The sequence below is a fragment of the Stenella coeruleoalba genome (assembly GCF_951394435.1).
Source record: "Stenella coeruleoalba genome assembly, chromosome: X".
Classification (NCBI taxonomy): Eukaryota; Metazoa; Chordata; class Mammalia; order Artiodactyla; family Delphinidae; genus Stenella; species Stenella coeruleoalba.
In genome coordinates this window covers 88,772,186-88,791,338 of record NC_137152.1, presented here as the reverse complement: position 1 = coordinate 88,791,338, position 19,153 = coordinate 88,772,186, and the positions used below count along the sequence as shown (strand labels likewise).

Below are 19,153 nucleotides of genomic sequence, written 5' to 3'. Positions count from 1 at the left end.
GGCGGACTCTCAACCACTGCGCCACCAGGGAAGCCCGTGATAATTGTTTTTATTTAATTACACTGTGAGCTCCTTAAGGACAGAGCCATCTCTGTATTCCCAGCCCTGACACAACGAGGGTGGAATAAATGTAAGAATGAGTGATGGGAGCATATTTTCAAGTTGCTCACTTCTTCTGAAAACAGAGTGGCCCCAAACAGTCCAATTATTTGAGGTTTAGGTTTAGGGTGGGTTGGCTGCCTGTTCATGGAGGTTGGGCTGTTGTGGTATTCTCTTCCTACTTGCCTCATGGAGGGCTCGTTCAGAGCCTTGAACCAAATATTTGCGAACGCTTTGAGATTCTCCAGTTAAATGTGCTAATTTTTATTATGGTTGTTGTCGTGATTGTTAAGGGATGGATATATGTGATGTAACATAGAGAATAATGGATTTGATATTTAAAGGGGGGCAAACCTAATTGGAATTTCTAAGTTAAACTATTTAGAACTGTTCCAAATGAGATCTGCCGAGAGTGAGACCATATTTCAGATTGAGTTGGAAACACATCCCATTACTTTTCTCAGTCTTAGTAAACACATTTTTTCCTTACGGATTGGGGGAAATGACAGGACAGAGAAAAGAGAATTGAAAGGAGGAGAGAGAACCATGTTGTTGAGGAGGGTTGATTGGAAAGAGGGGAGGACAGCGCAGAGGCAGAAAATTTGGCTCTTCTGAGGTCATCACTCAGGCTCTGGGGCAATGAACTTGAGTTTACATTCCCTTCCTCTTCTCAGACCTGTGGTTCTTGACAGTCAACTAATGGGACTGTAGGTGGAGGCCTCCCTGGGGTCTCTCTCTGTAAGACTCCCTTGGCAGGAAGAAAAGAACATTGCAGAAATGCAGACTTCTCAAAGCAGCCAGGAGGCCCTGGGCTTAAGATCAAAGTTGCATGGCGTGCTTTCCATTTCTATTCCCTTTTTGGGTTTTGTGAGAGCCATTGGATGGTGGAGTGTTGGGGATGGAGGTGGACTCCGAATGTATGTACTCTAGATACAAAAGACAATGGGTTGCCTAATTCCAAAAGACCGTGGCAAAAATGACAAACGGAATCTTTGATTGAATGTACAGATGTTTGGTTGCTATGAAGCGGAACGTCCACGTATTCCCAAAGATGGAGCTGCGTGTCAGCGGGTAGACAAAATATCTGGATGACAGCTTGAAATGCTGTTCGCTTTTCATCTGGCCCCTGTGGCAGCTTATGGAGCTTGTCTGAGCCTTAGGTATATATGGCAAAGAAGCCGTGTAGGAAGGAAGACTCCAGCGAGTGGTGATAAGGGGAAAGCAGAGGCAGTTTCTGAGCCAAACAGAATGTTTGCACCCTATTGAACAGAAGGACTTCTTTAGGAAAATTGGTTATAGCACGTTTAAGAGTTTCCGTATTTTCTATAATAAGGGCAAAGGCACAGAAGAGACCTTCTGGCTGGTTGGAAAAAAAGGCTTCACGAAGCCCCTTCCCGTGCCTCCACCAGTGGGCAAAGATGGGTAAGTGGAGATCACACTTAGTTAGCGTCGTCCCATGCCCCTCTCTGCCACACTCTCTTCGTTAACTATTTTTGTGTCTCTCCTGCCCCGCAGGCAAGTGGGCCATGGCCTGCAACCAGTGGAGATCGCAGCCTTCCAAAGAAGAAAAGCAGAAAAGCAGCTGGTGAGAAACAAGCCGTAAGGTAATGGCCAGCAGGAGAACAGAGCCCAGGAACTGGCCAGATATTCAAAGCTGGGGCTCCCTTTGGCATGGATGCCAGTCTCAGCCTACATTCTGTTGGCAGAGTGTGATGGAGTTGGTGAATTTCCAAGCTCCACTGAGTTGTGCAAAAACCTTGTGGGGAGGCCTGTTGCAGAGCAAGCTGCATCTGAGGGAGGTCAGCTGCCCCGGCCTTAGAGAGATCTTCACCTCCTCACTGATAACGTATTTGAATGTTAATGAGGCTGGCCTTGTTATCCAGTTATCAGGCAGGTGCGCCCATCTGTCTCATTGTGAGCACTTGGGCCTCACGGTGGGCCACCTCTGGTCTTCAGAGACTCACCTCTATTTAAGCCACACAGCAATATTGCCACGACCCCCTTTTCCCAGGATTTATTGGCAAGATCATCTTCGAGGGGATGCTTATGTCATTTCCTCTGCAGGCCCTGCCCCATTGCTTCTGCCTGGCAACTCCCTGACTGCCTGGCTTGAATTCAGGACAATTTCCCTCATCCCTCCTCCTCTACTAGAAGCAGCAACAACAGCCTAATTATCAAGAATTCTCCCCATGTATTTATTTCTGAGGAATCCATTGCTTTATTGGGCTCCTGTCAGTATCTTTTCTCTTCTTTATATTGCTTTCTTATTCTCTCTTTCATGGAGACACTGACCCTCAGACCCATTGCTCTCTCCACATATCCGTGGAAATCACACGATTCTAAAGTAAACATTAGGGCATCTCCACACACTCCTGCTCCCTTGTCTTTTTAACATGTTCCAGAATAATCACAATTCCAACAGCAGCTACCAAAGGCATCCACATTCTTCCTATATTTCCACTAGCCTTTGTTGACTTTGTCAGCTCTCGATGACTGCTTTTCTCCTAAGAAAACCCAATGCATCCTCATTTCTGTGACGATCACAGGTACCCTCTATGTGTTGTAACATTTATGCTTCAGAAAGCTTCTGTACTGAACATGTGGCTGCCCTGCGGCCCCCTGCCACCTGGGACCCGGCTCTGTTCTTTCCTTCTAACCAATACAAGCAGATGATCAACTGGGACACACATTCATCCAATCTCCAAGACATTCTTTCCTGTGGGGAAGGAAACACCCAAGACACACAGCACACAGTCAGTCTCGGTCTCTGCCTCTGTCTCTCTCTCACAGCAGAAAAGGGGTTTGGAAGCTCTTGAAGGGTTTTCCCTCTGGCAGGGTGGCACAGGCATTGGAGGTACCACACAAGAACCTATCCATTCCTAAGAATGTGTTGGAGTTTGCAGCAGAAAACACTGCGGCTGACTCGCCGTCATTGGTTGTGTGCTTGGTAGCGCTTTCCCAGCACTGGAGATGGATGTAGCTGAGGCCATTTACACTCACTCATCTGGATCCCCTTGATAGAGGGCAAGATTCCGTGGGCTGTGCATCTGTGGAACGGATTGAAGCCAATTGGCCCCAAAGTGGATTTGACCTCTGATCCTGGCCTCATCAGCACTTGTGCTCTAACCAGCGTGTTAATTGACCACAATGGGGTTGGCAGGCTGTACAAATCACAAAAGTCCTCAAAAAAGAGCCCCCTTAACAAATTTCAGAAGGCTTGACCTAAATCCAAGAGCTCCCAGACATCTCACTTACCTTTCATTAAATGTCCTATGTTGATGCCACCGACTAACACCACCTATTCCAGAATGTTTCCAACTTTCTATGAAGTTTCAGGCTGACTCTTAGTGAGATAGACTCAACTTATAAAATACCCACAAGATCTAGGAATGCTCACACGCACTGCCACTACCATGGAAGCCATTGAGGAGACACTTGAAACCTTGAGAGAGCATTGTGGTGTCAGACAGGGAGGAAGGAAAGATACTGTGAAAGGGGGTATAGCTTTGGCGAAGTGACTGCAGGGCTTGCCTTTCAGGCTGCACCCTGCTGCCTACCTAGTAGCTTCTTCCTCCTGTCCTCCAATATCTACCACTTCCTAAAACTTCCTAGAGGTTGTTACTTTCCCTTAAATTTCACCAACTGGGGTTCATAAGCCTCCTCTTCCAACCATAGATATACATTTTGGAGGGTAAGGGGCGATTCATCACTAATATCATAATGAAGGTGAACTGAGCTAGATGCTCAGGAGGACTGGGAAGTTTCATTTTCATCAGGACTAGGAGAAATGAAGAAGTTGGCAGGTTTGTTTGTTGTTTGTTTTTTTTTTTGCGGTATGCAGGCCTCGCCCTGCCGTGGCCTCTCCCGCTGCGGAGCACAGGCTCCGGACACACAGGCTCAGTGGCCATGGCTCACGGGCGCAGCCGCTCCGCGGCATGCGGGATCTTCCCGGACCGGGGCACGAACCCGTGTCCCCTGCATCGGCAGGCGGACTCTCAACCACTGCGCCACCAGGGAAGCCCGAAGTTGGCAGTTTTGAAGAATGAAGGATTATAGTGGAAGGCTTGGGACAAGACATGAGCAATGGATCCCTAGGAGATGTGTGAAGGGTGAAACAAGTATGAGGGTGGAAAAGTCAGTTTAGATTCCTCTACTTTAAAACTTTTGCTTTGGGTTTTCCTTGGACCCAAAGAATGGGAAGAAAGAATGCTTTTCCTTCTGCTCTCAGGACCTAGGACCTCAGCCAGAGGGCTAATATAACTCTGCTTCATGTGGGTTAAATCAGCCTTTGTGTACTGGCCTAGAAACCTGACCACCACATATGTAACACAGTTTCTATGCAGCAAGGCATTCCAAACTCCAAGTCATTGACTTATAAATGTTTAGGACACATCTCATTAGGAAGTTGAGAGTTACCTAGGTATTAATGTGCCTCCTCTTTTTTTGTTGTTGTTACATCTGTAAAAACCTTGTAAATAGCAACATTATGCAATTGTAATTATGGAATCCTGACAAATGTAATAATGTTTATTTGTTCGACAACCCAGGAAAGTTTAGCAATTTGCAAACTGCTGGTGGAGTAGCATGATGTTGCAGAGCTTGGAATCATTCATATTGAAATCCTGTGAAAGGCCTAGGATGGAGAAGGTATACTTACTGTTTTCTCTTTCTCCCACCCAGGAGCAAATGGCTCCAAGATTGGCATCTTCTCTTGGTGAGGCAATGGAAAAGTTCACTCCAGTTCAACAAATTGTTCTGCCTGGGCAAGAAATTAGTGAATGACTGTACCTCTGAGGATGATGACCAATGTCTAGGGTTATTCAAGCCTAATTCCACTGTAAGGGCCCCTGGGAAGTAACTTTAATAAGCTTCGCTCACGACACAGCTATCACCCAAAGGCCATTTGAATGTATACTACAATGGATGTGAACCCTAAGGAAGGGCAGAGAACCACCTCCAAGTTTAGTCATTCTAAAAGAGCAGACCCTACTTGGACTAAGATAAGAAGCTCTCTGTTTTTACAGAAAAAAAGTAGGAGGCACTTTGTTTTCTTTTTCATTTCGTTTGAATCTCTAGAAAGTATTTAATGAGCACAATTTACAACTCAGATACTGTGAGATTAGTGCCAGGAAAAAACATCTTCTAGCAAACATACATCTGAATCCCAGTGCACTGTGACCTCAGTTGGCTGGAATGCATAGGGAAGAGGAGGGGGGAGAAGAGTCTGGTTAACTGTGTTGTTTGGATAACTGAGGGCTAAGAAGAAGTTCCTTTGTTTTCTGATTGCTTATTACTCAAAATCTTTCCCAAACTGTCATGATCCCTTTTCTTGTCTAAGTAAGGAGAATCTAGGCAACACAATTGAATTGTCCTTGCTAGGTGAGTATCTCACTGGGCCTCAGGGTCACATTCTGAACATGACGGAAGAGATGTAAGAGATATTGTTAGGGTAAAAGATATAGCGGTCGTAGATTGACTTGAGCAATTCCCTTAGAGTTTGGTACTTTCCCTCCCTTCCCCTGTCCACCCTGCCTTTCAAGCCCCTACCCCTGCTCTTAAACTAAATCCCTTTGAACATTTGCTTTCACTTTATTCTTTTAGTTTTCCTACTTTCAAGGGGTTATTGGCAGTGGATTGCCACAGTCACATGGACCGAAGCAATAAGGCTTAAGTCACAGGCATGTTTAAAATAGTTAAGCAAGCTTTTCCTCTCTTTTATTATAAAAAATAATCTCTTTATTAAAACAGCTGAACCCAAACATATCAGCCAGTAAAGCAGTTAATTCTTTTAGAACAAGCCTTTTTAAAGAAAGAAATGCCTAAGGTATAATTTGATACCTTTCTCACTAATATTCAATTTTTCCATTATCAGCTCACCCCGAATCTGAGTCACAAGCTCTTCCCAGCATTTTCCCCTCAATCTTCAGTCAGAGCGCCCTTAGACTACTACTCTCTTCACAGAAACTCACTTCTCTCAGCCTCAGGGTGGTCTATTTACTATACTAACGCTGTTCAAGAGGATGCAGAAAAGGCTCAAGTTGCCTTTCAGTCTCCTCGAACTGAGTTTCTAATCCCTTTTTCTAGACGTGGCAGTGGAGGAGGAGACATGAAATATCATCTTCTACTGGTGGCAAGGTTCAGTCAAAAGCTGAACTTTTAAGACTTCTAGAAAGAGGCAAAGCCTGAGGGAAGTTTCAAAGAAAGGTACCAACTTAAAACATGACTTTACTTCTCCTAGAGGAGGTGGTACTGCCCTCTTATATGAATATGGAAGGATTTTGGGGGGCAAGGTAGGGGGAATGAGGCTGCAGCTGTAGGTGCCATGGATCAGGATTCTCCCGGACATCGTGTAGTGCTTTAGCCCCGGGGACTGTCTAGCCCCTGGGCTGGCCCTGTAAAGTGAGCACTGACTAGCCAAAGTCTTTTAGTGGCCATAAGATCCACTGAGTGTGATCGCTAGCTCTGTATCGAATCCTACCCTCTAGTTCCCCCTTTGGTATTTCTCTAGTCCAGCATGCCAACCAAGCCTACCTTGTCCAGCCTGCTAGTTCTGTCTTGGTCATGATCACATCTTCCTTTGCTTGATTCTATCATGAACCTCTATCTAAAACCATCCATCCTTTCTTGGATTCTTTTCCATTAAGGCCTTCTGCCTTGACCAAAACTAAGCTTTCTTCAATTTGCCTTAGTGTTTTAATTATTTATGGAGAAGAAAAACACTCTCTACTTTCATGTACCATTTGATTTATTTAGTGGAGTACAGCCTGATTCTTATATTTCTCTATTCATCTGTCACTAATAACACAGGAGCTTGAGTTGGTGGTTAAGAGGGACCAAAATGATTTTTTCAAAATGATGTTTTCCTAAGTAAACTATATTCTTTGCGCAAAACAAAATATTTAGGAAACAACTTAAACAAGGTTTTCAAATAGCTATTTAAATCAGTTTCACCACATCCCTCATATCTGCTTGTTTTCTTGTGATTCGCCTCTACTCAAAGTGGATTATTGGAAAAAGAAAGCCAAATGCTGATGAACTTCAAGTTGGGTTCTGCTTACTTGAGGTTGGACTGTACTCTACAAACGTAACGTAACAGAATGGTCATCCCATGGGGGATTATTTAAATCTCTTTAGATTTTTTTTCTTACTGATCTCAACAGCAATACATGTTCATTGTAGAAAATTTAGAAAACACAGAAAGGCACAAAGGAAATTAAAATTGCTCGAAATCCCTTTAGATCATTTATTCTATTTTATCCTTCCTGTTTGGGCTCACTTCATAGATCATTGCATGTTATTATAACATCCAGCCAGCCAAAGAATACCTGAAGTCAGCCTGATTCTCAAATTAGTCCACTTGACTTTTATTTTATTTTATTGCTGGCAGTGTTACTCATGTGTCTGGTGGCGGAGGCTGAATCTGTTTAGATTGTGGGCAGCTTTCAGTGATCCACTTATTCCTTATTTCACTCCATGTAGCTAAGCAGGACGAGATAGCAGATGGCTATCTACCTCGTCTGTAACTTGGTTTACTACACAAAACTACTCTACCAAAAAGTGTTGCTCCAAGGACTCCCATTCTGCCTACCTCGTCTTAGACTTAGTATAAACAACTTTATTACCAAGCTACTCATCTCATCACATTCTTGTCCTTAAGCCAGGTGGAATCAACTTGCAAGGAGTGGGAGGTGGCAAACAGCCAAATGGTAATACTTCGTACACTGGGTGGTCACATCTATGTGACATCAGACAATTGGATGTAACTTGAAAACTCAGTTGAATCAAGTAAGCATTAATTAGACAAAAGGCCACAATGGATTGGCCCTTTTATTTTAGCCTCCTCTTCAGCCAAAGCTAGTCGACTTAATCAAGCACATTTCCCACCTGGCTGGTTACTCCTAGCCCATTAAAATAATGGAATCTGTGCAATACGATTCTCTCTTACCCCTTCTCTGGTCCATGCCGTCTTCTCAGCTCAAGATGACTGATAGGTAGACCACAGACATAGCCACAAGGTACCTTTTAAAAACCTACAATACATCTGTTATTTGTATGTTGTTTGGGTTTCTCTGGAGTGGTTTGTAAAAACTGTGCTATCTTACCTCCTTTCCAGTTTGGATTTGCTGCAGGACAAGCAATAGTGGATCTCTTTCAAAGAGGCACTGAGAGCAGAGGTGACTATTAATCTGTATTCTAACTTTGGCTCACTGCAAATTAGAGTGGCTCCAGATGCCACTAAAGATTTTTCAAAGGTGACCTAATTCCAAGCAAACGAACGTGCGCACATAGAGTTATAGACCTGGCAGGGCCCTGGAGACCATCAACCGTGTTGAAATGTGGAAAAGTATATTAGGGTCCAGAGAGCAGAAGCTATCTTCCTAAAGTCACCATCTAGTTAGTAAAAGAAGAACTGCTCTTACCAAGTCAAAAAGAGATCTGAGTTATCAAGGACAACCCTTGACCCTTAGGAACACTCCTTAGAGATCCTGGGGAAAGACCCCTAAGTGTACGTATGGGCGTAAGCTTGGCAGGAATACTTTGGTTTGGGGTGTTTTGAGCTAGGTGACTGTATTGACATCACAGTCCAGAGAGAGAGAGAGAAAAAATTGCAGATTCCTTGGTCACTGTATCACCTTTATCATGCAGACAGGATCTCATCCAGAGCCATACATGTTCCTAAGTTGATTTGGCCCGAGTGGATGAGAAACAAACCTCCAATTCTGCCCAGCCTTATGGATTCATTTGTCAGTTGAAAGCACATGGTCTTAGTCCTATTTATAGAATTAAAGTCTCAGAAATACCTGAGAAGAGGCCTGACTTCAGAGGACATCTTAGGAACATTTTCACTGTGCCCATCATCCAAATAAGAGCTCCAGTATATGAGGAGGGAAGTCAGAGGAGAACCAAGCCTGCAAACTTCAAAACGAGATAAGAACCAATTCTGATTACTATTGTTGACAACACCTTTCTCCTCCAGAGCCATGAAATCTGAGTTGTGGGTACAGTTCTGTACCCAGTGGGAATAGTCTGGCCAGGAAGGGACTTTGCCCCTGCACTCACTGGCTCCAGCTACCTCAGGATGATTGAGCCCAGCATGGGAAGTAGTCCCAGGTGAATTTCTCATGACCATGCTTTTCTGGAACGAGAGATCAAAGGAAAAGCAATTGCTCCAAGCAAATGCTTAGAACCCTCTAGGGGACTAGCTGATGGAGGTAGGTTCTTTATAAGTGGCAGTATATTAACTTAATTGGGACATATTTGATGTGACTAAGAAGCAAGACCTGCTTGTTCTTTTGGGTATCCCTCGGTCCAGGAGCAATCTAGGGTCAGATTAAATTCACTTGGATGGTTGTGAGTCTGCAGAACCTGTCTCATAGGTCAGACTTGGGTTGACTTGGTCTCTTGTCCCCAAAGGACAAATATTAACATGAAATATCCTTATTTATGCCTATGAAGTGCAACACTACTTTAATGGTTTGTAGTGACAGTGTTCCAAAAGGGTGTCAAAAGATGGTTATGTTACTCCAGAGAAGTATATTTTTTTCCTCTCTGTGTATATCTCTATCTATATTTCTGTGTACCTTTCTGGGATTAAAGCTCAGATCTTATCATCTTCTCTATCCTCTTTCTACAGTTTATGCTCTAGCCCAAACCTAGTGCTTGCTCTTTCCCCTGACCTTTTCTGATTCCATGCCTTTATTCATGCTTTTCCCTCTACCTGAAATTCCCTCTGAATACTACCATAGGAGGGCAATCCTTCAAAGTCTAGTCAAATATCACTTTCTCCAAAAAGCCTTCCTTTTTCCCACTAGTGATATGTTCCTATTTCTGAAGTCCTGTAATAATTGTACCTATACTTCTTTAAAAGTTATATAATATTAACTTGTTTTCTAGCTATTTGTATATTTGTCTTGTTGTCTCTACTATACTTCATTCTAGAGAGAAAAAAAATGTTACAAGCTTCTTGATGGCAGGAACCATGTTCAATTCATCTTTGTACTCTGCATAGTGCCTGACATATATAAAAGGCACTCAATAAATATTTGGTGAATGAATAAATGAATGTTTCTATGCCTCTCTGTATATCTTTCCTCTGTGCATTTTCATCTCTTTTCCTTTTTTATTTAATGTTTTTCCGGGGTTTCCATCCATCTATCTATCTCTCACCACCCTTCTCTATCTGTATCTCTATATAAATATATATATATATAATTTAGTTAACCATTATAAAAATGTATTTTGTATTTTTTGTTTATTAAGTTGAGGTTAAATATCTTGCTTTTCATTTGAAAAGCAGTAGTGTTTTTATATCCCCCTCATAAAATTTCCAAGAGGTAAATTAAGTCACATTTCTATTATGCCATTGTTGCTTAACCTTTTTTTACTTTGAGAGCCACTGTCTTTTTTTTTTTTAACATCTTTATTGGAGTATAATTGCTTTACAATGGTGTGTTAGTTTTTGCTTTATAACAAAGTGAATCAGTTATACATATACATACGTTCCCATATCTCTTCCCTCTTGCGTCTCCCTCCCTCCCACCCTCCCTATCCCACCCCTCTAGGTGGTCCACAAAGCACCGAGCTGATCTCCCTGTGCTATGCGGCTGCTTCCCACTAGCTATCCATTTTACGTTTGGTAGTGTATATATGTCCATGCCTCTCTCTCGCTTTGTCACAGCTTACCCTTCCCCCTCCCCATATCCTCAAGTCCATTCTCTAGTAGGTCTGCGTCTTTATTCCTGTCTTACCCTTAGGTTCTTCATGACAGTTTTTTTCCTTAAATTCCATATATATGTGTTAGCATACGGTATTTGTCTTTCTCTTTCTGACTTACTTCACTCTGTATGACAGACTCTAGGTCTATCCACCTCATTACAAATAGCTCAATTTCGTTTCTTTTTATGGCTGAGTAATATTCCATTGTATATATGTGCCACATCTTCTTTATCCATTCATCCGATGATGGACACTTAGGTTGTTTCCATCTCCGGACTATTGTAAATAGAGCCGCAATGAACATTTTGGTACATGACTCTTTTTGAATTATGGTTTTCTCAGGGTATATGCCCAGTAGTGGGATTGCTAGGTCATATGGTAGTTCTATTTGTAGTTTTTTAAGGAACCTCCATACTGTTCTCCATAGTGGCTGTACCAATTTACATTCCCACCAGCAGTGCAAGAGTGTTCCCTTTTCTTCACACCCTCTCCAGCATTTATTGTTTATAGAATTTTTGATGATGGCCGTTCTGACTGGAGTGAGATGATATCTCATTGTAGTTTTGATTTGCATTTCTCTAATGATTACTGATGTTGAGCATTCTTTCATGTATTTGTTGGCAGTCTGTATCTCTTCTTTGAGAAATGTCTCTTTAGGTCTTCTGCCCATTTTTGGATTGGGTTGGGGTTTTTTTTGTTGTTATTGAGCTGCATGAGCTGCTTATAAATTTTTGAGATGAATCCTTTGTCAGTTGCTTCATTTGCAAATATTTTCTCCCATTCTGAGGGTTGTCTTTTGGTCTTCTTATGGTTTCCTTTGCTTTGAAGTTTCATTAGGTCCCATTTGTTTATTTTTGTTTTTATTTCCATTTGTCTAGGAGGTGGGTCAAAAAGGATCTTGCTGTGATTTATGTCATAGAGTGTTCTGCCTATGTTTTCCTCTAAGAGTTTGATAGTTTCTGGCCTTACATTTAGGTCTTTAAACCATTTTGAGCTTATTTTTGTGTATGGTGTTAGGGAGTGTTCTAATCTCATACTTTTACATGTACCTGTCCAGTTTTCCCAGCACCACTTATTGAAGAGTATGTCCTTTCTCCTCTGTACATTCCTGCCTCCTTTATCAAAGATAAGGTGACCATATGTGTATGGGTTTATCTCTGGGCTTTCTATCCTGTTCCATTGATCTATCTTTCTTTTTTTGTGCCAGTACCATAGTGTCTTGATTACTGTAGCTTTGTAGTATAGTCTGAAGTCAGGGAGCCTGATTCCTTCAGCTCTGTTTTTCGTTCTCAAGATTGCTTTGGCTATTTGGGGTCTTTTGTGTTTCCATACAAATTGTGAAATTTTTTGTTTTAGTTCTGTGAAAAATGCCAGTGGTAGTTTGATAGGGATTGCATTGAGTCTGTAGATTGCTTTGGGTAGTAGAGTCATTTTCACAATGTTGATTCTTCCAATCCAAGAAAATGGTATATTTCTCCATCTATTTGTATCATCTTTAATTTCTTTCATTAGTGTCTTATAATTTTCTGCATACAGGTCTTTTGTCTCCTTAGGTAGGTTTATTCCTAGATATTTTATTCTTTTTGTTGCAATGGTAAATGGGAGTGTTTTCTTGATTTCCCTTTCAGATTTTTCATCATTAGTGTATAGGAATGCCAGAGATTTCTGTGCATTAATTTTGTATCCTACTTTACCAAGTTCATTGATTAGCTCTAGTAGTTTTCTGGTAGCATCTTTAGGATTCTCTATGTATAGTATCATGTCATCTGCAAACAGTGACAGCTTTATTTCTTCTTTTCCAATTTGGACTCCTTTTATTTCCTTTTCTTCTCTGATTGCTGTGGCTAAAACTTCCAAAACTATGTTGAATAAGAGTGGTGAGAGTGGGCAACCTTGTCTTGTTCCTGATCTTAGTGGAAATGCTTTCAGTTTTTCACCATTGAGGACGATGTTGGCTGTGAGTTTGTCATATGTGACCTTTATTATGTTGAGGAAAGTTCCCTCTATGCCTACTTTCTGCAGGGTTTTTATCATAAATGGGTGTTGAATTTTGTCAAAAGCTTTCTCTGCATCTATTGAGATGATCATATGTTTTTTCTCTGTCAATTTGTTAATATGGTGTATCACATTGATTGATTTGTGTATATTGAAAAATCTTTGCATTCCTGGAATAAACCCCACTTGATCATGGTGTATGATCCTCTTAATGTGCTGTTGGATTCTGTTTGCTAGTATTTTGTTGAGGATTTTTGCATCTATGTTCATCAGTGATATTGGCCTGTAGTTTTCTTTCTTTGTGACATCCTTGTCTGGTTTTGGTATCAAGGTGATGGTGTCACTGTCTTTGGATAGCAAAAATGGTCTCCATTCATGCATTGAAAAGAATCCAATTATTGTTTACTATGGTTTTCTCTTAAGGCATTGAGAGGAACCAATTTTAGGAATTATAATACCTAGCCAAGAAAAGTGGAGACTAAAGAACTAAGTGGGGGGCATGATAGCTGTCTGATATATGTGAAAGGCTACAATGAAGAGCAGGATTTCACTTTGTTTTAGGTGGTCTCAGGAGACAGAATCTGAATCAAATGATGGAAGCTAGAAACATAAGGTCAATATAAGGAAGAATTTCCTAGAAATCAGAGCAGTCCAAAAATGAATGTTTGGGTCTCAAAGACAGTGAGTTCTCTGTTATTAGGGGTATTCAGATAGAGGCTGAATGGCCATGTGGTGGGGATAGAGTAGATGATATTTCTAGGATTGTAGGGGGGTTGCAATAAATGATCTTTGAAGATCTCTTCCTACTTTGAGAGTCTCTTGGTCTATGATTCCCTAACATGCCTACTTAAAAGAGACTAAGGTGGTTTTCAAATTTTAAGAACATATAAAAACAGATCAACTCAAATTAAAAACAGAAGAAAACATTACAGAAAGTAGAACTAGAAAGTTCAGACAGCCCAATGATAAATCACTGTCTTTGACCACTAAGTTTTACTCTGAGTTTCTTGGCAGTTAAGGTAAAAATGGAAGAAAACAACAAAATTGAGTCATATGGTTCTCTGTTGAGAAAAAAAAAATGCCTGTGAGTTCATCTGCCCAGATTTTTTTTCCTGCCACTGAATTCTAAGAGGAATTTATTATGTAATTCCTTGTACAATAGGTAGTGTTTATTATAATGGACAATGTGGTTTTACAAAAGATACAGATATAATCTTCAAATGGAAATGTCTTTTCTTCCCCTTCGAGAAAAGGGGATGTGTGTAAACTGTCAAATCTTAAGCCGTTTTCTGTCAGAACACTAAGGTATTATGGTTAAGGTAAGTTGCTTTCTGTTGATCTGCCTCAATATGGAGACCCAGAACAGAGAACCTAGAAGAATGGACAGTTGACACGATCCTTATCTATTCTCAAGTGTCTCCTGTATCAAGTGATCCTTTCGATCACAGACAATTCATTGTTGAATTCTCTGAGGGGTCTCTCAAGGAGGATTGAGATTAGGAACCTAAAGATTTGTGGTCTTTGCCAGTTACTTGCTGGCAAAGGACAATAGAGATATGCATCCTGGTCCTACCAACCCAGTAGGGATGCCGTGAGGATGGAAGAAGAGAAAATTGATGTCAAAGCACTGGGGAAAGTTACAATATCTAACCAAATGTCAGGGATGAGGGATAGTGCTATTGCCACCAGACTGCATCTCACTAGGGCCTAGGCCTCTGGCAGGGCTTTGGTAGTTAGCTACTGGGAAAAGCCAATTTGTGAGATCTGCTATGAAGTGTCATTGCATATTGACAGGGGCAAGACATTCAACCTCACAGAAAGATGATTTTGTGAAATTAATGAAGCTTTGATAGAGTAAGGACCCTCGTTGTCCAGTATCAGAGTAGGTCTTATTCAAAGACAGTCTAGCAACCAAAAGTAATTTCAAAACAATTCAAATTCTTGTGCTAATCAAAAACCATGAAGGAGATTCAGAGCAGCTCGTTAAATTCCCCTTTATCTCGTGTGGGTTTTTTTGGTTTTTTTGTTTGTTTGATTTTTGCATCATATTCCACAGGTCTCCAGTGTCTTTCTCTTCAATTTATCCACCCCACTCCCAACTTTCCCTGGACCTCCAGGCAGAGCAATTCTCTTTTCTCAATATTTTCCTCTGTCCAAGCACTTTATTATGTATATTGGTTTAGAATGCAGCCTAAATCCTTTCCCCCTGCCTCTCATGTATTCTTGCTTTCTCTTCTTGATTGTGTATAGCAAAAGGCCAAATATCAATTTTGCTAAACATAGGAGGGAGAAGTTGGAATGGCGAGAATCCGAGAAAATACAACTCAACTTCTCCTTGATGCACTGGGAGAGGCAGAAGATTGTTAACATCTACACATGCATAATTTTTCACTCCATCACACCATGACATGGAAATTTAGTCTGTTCTTCATTATGGAGAGATGGATCATCAGAATAACTCACTTTAACTCTCTTTTGTTATTAACCCAATTTCTCTTGTTTTTCGCTCCAACTTATAGAATAGATTTTCCCACAAGAGTTGGAAACAAAGACCTTTGGAAACAATAGTTGGTTATCACAAAACCTTCTTGTGGATGAGGTGAGAAAAGGTAGTAAGCCTGGTGGAAAGGCTGGGGTTCCTCTTGGACCGGTTGTATACATCATTCTAAGAGATGTCATCTTCAGCATGTAGAAGGAGCAAGGAGGAGTTGGCTAAACTTCCCAGTGTTTCCTGTGTCTTCCCTTTGTAGTGCAGCTTCAATATTTCACTTGTGGTATGAAATCCCCAAGCATTAGGAACACCTCTTCAAACAAAAATCCAACCCCAAATTCTAAAGCCAAATGTAAATATTTTGGTAACTGATTGCACCAGTCATTCTTCCCTATTGGTAAAGATTCTGGCTAAGAGAAAGAAAATTGAGTTGAAAGCACCTTAAAGATGTGGAGAAAACATCTTCATCCTCTCATTTATGGCTCTAAAACACTGGCTATAGAGTTAAAGAAATGCCAGCTTCTGTACATTTTAGAAAGGTAAGGAAGTATACACTATGTATAGATTTCTTCAAGATTCTTCCCAGATTAACAATGTAAATCACTTTAGTAGTCACTCTAACCTTGCTATTTCATGTAAGTCATGGGATGCTGATACCAGATGGGATATGCATTCTGGTTTCATACCAGTATTGGCACAATGTCTAAAGCACTTAGCAAAGGCTCTGGCATGTATTAATGAAAAAGCAGGTCAAGCTTAACGGTGATGAAAATGATATCTATCCTTAATCATCTACCCAAATATCTCGCCTACAGACCCCCCAATATTCAGTTTTCATACCTTGTTTTTTTTTTATGGTGCCAATAAATAGATTCATATAACTTCAAAGGTGGAAGGGACCTCAAAGATCATTTAGTTCAACTTCTTATTTCACAGACTGGTAAACTATTTCCAGAGAAGAAAGTACCCTCTCTTAGTTTGCACAGCTGGTTAGTGGCAGAGCTGGGACTAGTGCTTCCTTTCTCTTTGTTTCAGGTGCATAGTTACTGTTAAATTCAAACACTAGCTGTCGGCAAAATATCCACTATTGAAAAAGCACCAAGTGTCCTCAGTAACTTCTGCACTTCACTTCAATATATTCTGACCCCTTTCCATTATGAAGCAGACGAATCATTAGTGATTAATTAGGTCTTCATACGGCACTATCATTTCTAGCCTGCTCCATGATCTTGCATTTTCTCCCTTCGTCTTTGGCGCCGATTGAAAAAGCTACACAAACTATTTTTTGGACGAGCTCAGTTGGTTAGTTATATCACATCAGTAGAAAGGAAAGGCCTCAACTTTTGATTATTTAGTCTACACTCTTAAGAATTTCCTGACTTATACTTTCTAAATGGACTTAGTCTTTAGACCTTACAAGGAAGTAAATCATACTTATGTGAATAATGTATTTATTCAGCGTTCTCCTCCCCCATGGGAGAGAGGCTTGAATTTGCCAATCTATGGATCAGTTTAGGATCACATATCAACCAATTAGTTTCCAAATCCACTAACCCAAATCTTCTGACTGTGAAAGGTTACAACTAGAACAAGAATCTGCTAAGAGCTGCCAGATCTCCCACATAACAGTTTTTCAGACTAACTTGTTAAAATAACGCCTTCATGATATTAGGTTACCTGATTTTAAAATTCCACCTTGTATTTGTGCCAGTGAGTTCTAATTCACTTAATTATGACACTCACCAGTGTGGTATTATCTATCCTGGGAAAGAGAGAATTGAATGTATTCAAAGTCAGTTGTAGGCAATGGCAACAGTAACTTCAATGGAACTGCAGTTCTGACCTGTCCTTCTTGTCCCTTATAAATATAAACTTAACTTCCAGAAGCCTGATTTAATATATTGAATATTAACCAGTAAACAGACTATTACCCAGAGGTCTAATATACCATTCGCTTACCTGACTGCAATAGAACAATTTGGAATAGGCAGTTGTCTAGATTCCGTCCAAGGCGTTACTCGTTAAAGTGACTCATTGGTTAATCTGCATCCTGTGAGATCAGCTGGATATTCATACAGCCTGGTGACCCTGAGAATGTGCTTGGAAGTTTCTCCAGTCATGTTTTTCTTTTATCATAGTGTCAAAGAGGTACTGGCAAATGGGCAATAGTTGGAGTTTCTTTTCTGCTTCTTTTCCAATCCCATCTCTGAGCCAAGGAATCAATGCAAGGATGACACATATGGCAAAGAGATCTGGGAAAATACTCCGTTCATCAGGTCTGCAGAAGCAGCCAGACCAGATAAATGGTTTCCAGAGTGGAGTTTTGTTTGTGGTAGGGGTGCTGAAGTGATCTGGATTGTGAGTTTATGAGCAATCAGGTAACTGTGGAATTTCCAAAGCATATTTCCACTTTAGCTCATCATCCTTGGAGTAAACATCAACTGTGGCTATTAACTCCAGGCATCATTAGCTTTCTGAAGAGCCAGATAACCTGTCACTTTCAGATCAGGAAATTGCTAATCTATTCCTTTTAGCAGAAAATCTCATCATAATCAAAAGCACTATCACTGTGTACCTACTATGTGGCAGAAACTGTACATACGTGATCTCTCCTGATCCTCACAACAGTTCTGGGAGGCAGGTGCTACTATTAACTCCAATTTTCAAATGAAGAAACAGGCTCAGAAGGGGTAAACAAATGCCCAAGGCCACAAAGGTGGTTAAGTGGCAAGTGGAATCAAAACCAGATTCACATTCTCCTATACTCAAATGAGGCAAACTTATCCAAGGAGACCAAAATAACATTTTCACTGCAGACTTTGTAAGGCAGTGGACTATTTGGAATTCTGAATTCTAGGAATTTATTTCCCACTTGAGGGAACAGTCTCCTAGCTTTGAGGCGTGGTTCGACAGATACTTGATGGATGAAGCAGCTACCGGAGAACACATAAGGGTGGGGGGCGAGCATATTCAGCAACCAGAGGTAGAGTGTGTGCTCCCTGTGTTTTGCCTGGCTGGGTAGGTAGAAATGAGTTCCTTCAGAATGTGAAACAAAATAAGCAAACACAAACCATTAAATCACATTGCTCTTAACTGAAATTTCAGCCTGTTAGAGAGGTTTTGTTTTAAAGCATTAGTCAGAAGAAAAACAATCTACTGAATCAAACATCTTTTAAAGTTTTATATCACTAAAACCATCAATGCTTCAAGACGGTCTACCTTTTCTTACAGAAGGGGCCTCTGATGGATACTGAATACTGGAATTTGGATGAAACCAGACCAGGAACCAAATGCCAGGACTAGCCACACTCATTTGCTAAGCCGTACTTCACCAACTGAAGCCAAATATTCTCACTGAACTGTGACCTGAACCAAAGTTTGTTGTTATTGTTTTTCTTTTCTTAACAAACAGTGAATTTATTCAAACTGGAACCAATGCTGTATATTTTCTGAAGTGACTGAACCCAAACTAACACCGAACTTCAAAGTACATAATCTTAATATTAAACCTGAATTTAATTGATATACATGTTAGTCCAGTCAGTTTCAGTCCTTGATTGATGATGCCACTGAGATCCTAGAGTTAGAGCCCTACTCTGTGTTTAGAGAGCTCAGCTCTGCTTTGACTGAGCAACTCGGTCAAGACCCCTGTGTCACATCACCCCTAAACTCACCCACGTTCTGAGAGAGCATGAGCAATAGAATAAGGTGGAATTGTCTGCTTTCAAACACAATAGGATGCATGTGAATGTCACTATAAGATATGAAACACACAGGGCTGTTTCTTAAACACACCGTGTATACTCTTGCCTCGTTCTTTGCACATGCCTGGAAGACTTTACCTCCACATAC

The 19,153-nt window shown here is 41.0% G+C and overlaps 1 protein-coding gene across 1 annotated transcript in view; it reads left to right on the top strand.

The window, feature by feature from the left end:
* Positions 1–18,734, top strand: part of GUCY2F (guanylate cyclase 2F, retinal) — a gene marked incomplete at its 5' end in the record, with an annotated part of 97,717 nt that extends 78,983 nt beyond the window's left edge. The window contains 3 exons of the mRNA XM_079911000.1: positions 1,433–1,521; positions 1,615–1,703; positions 18,533–18,734. Of these exons, the coding sequence (XP_079767126.1) occupies positions 1,433–1,521; positions 1,615–1,702 (177 nt within the window). The 3' untranslated portion in view covers position 1,703; positions 18,533–18,734. The remainder of the gene's footprint in view (positions 1–1,432; positions 1,522–1,614; positions 1,704–18,532) is intronic.
* Positions 18,735–19,153: the final 419 nt, after the last annotated feature.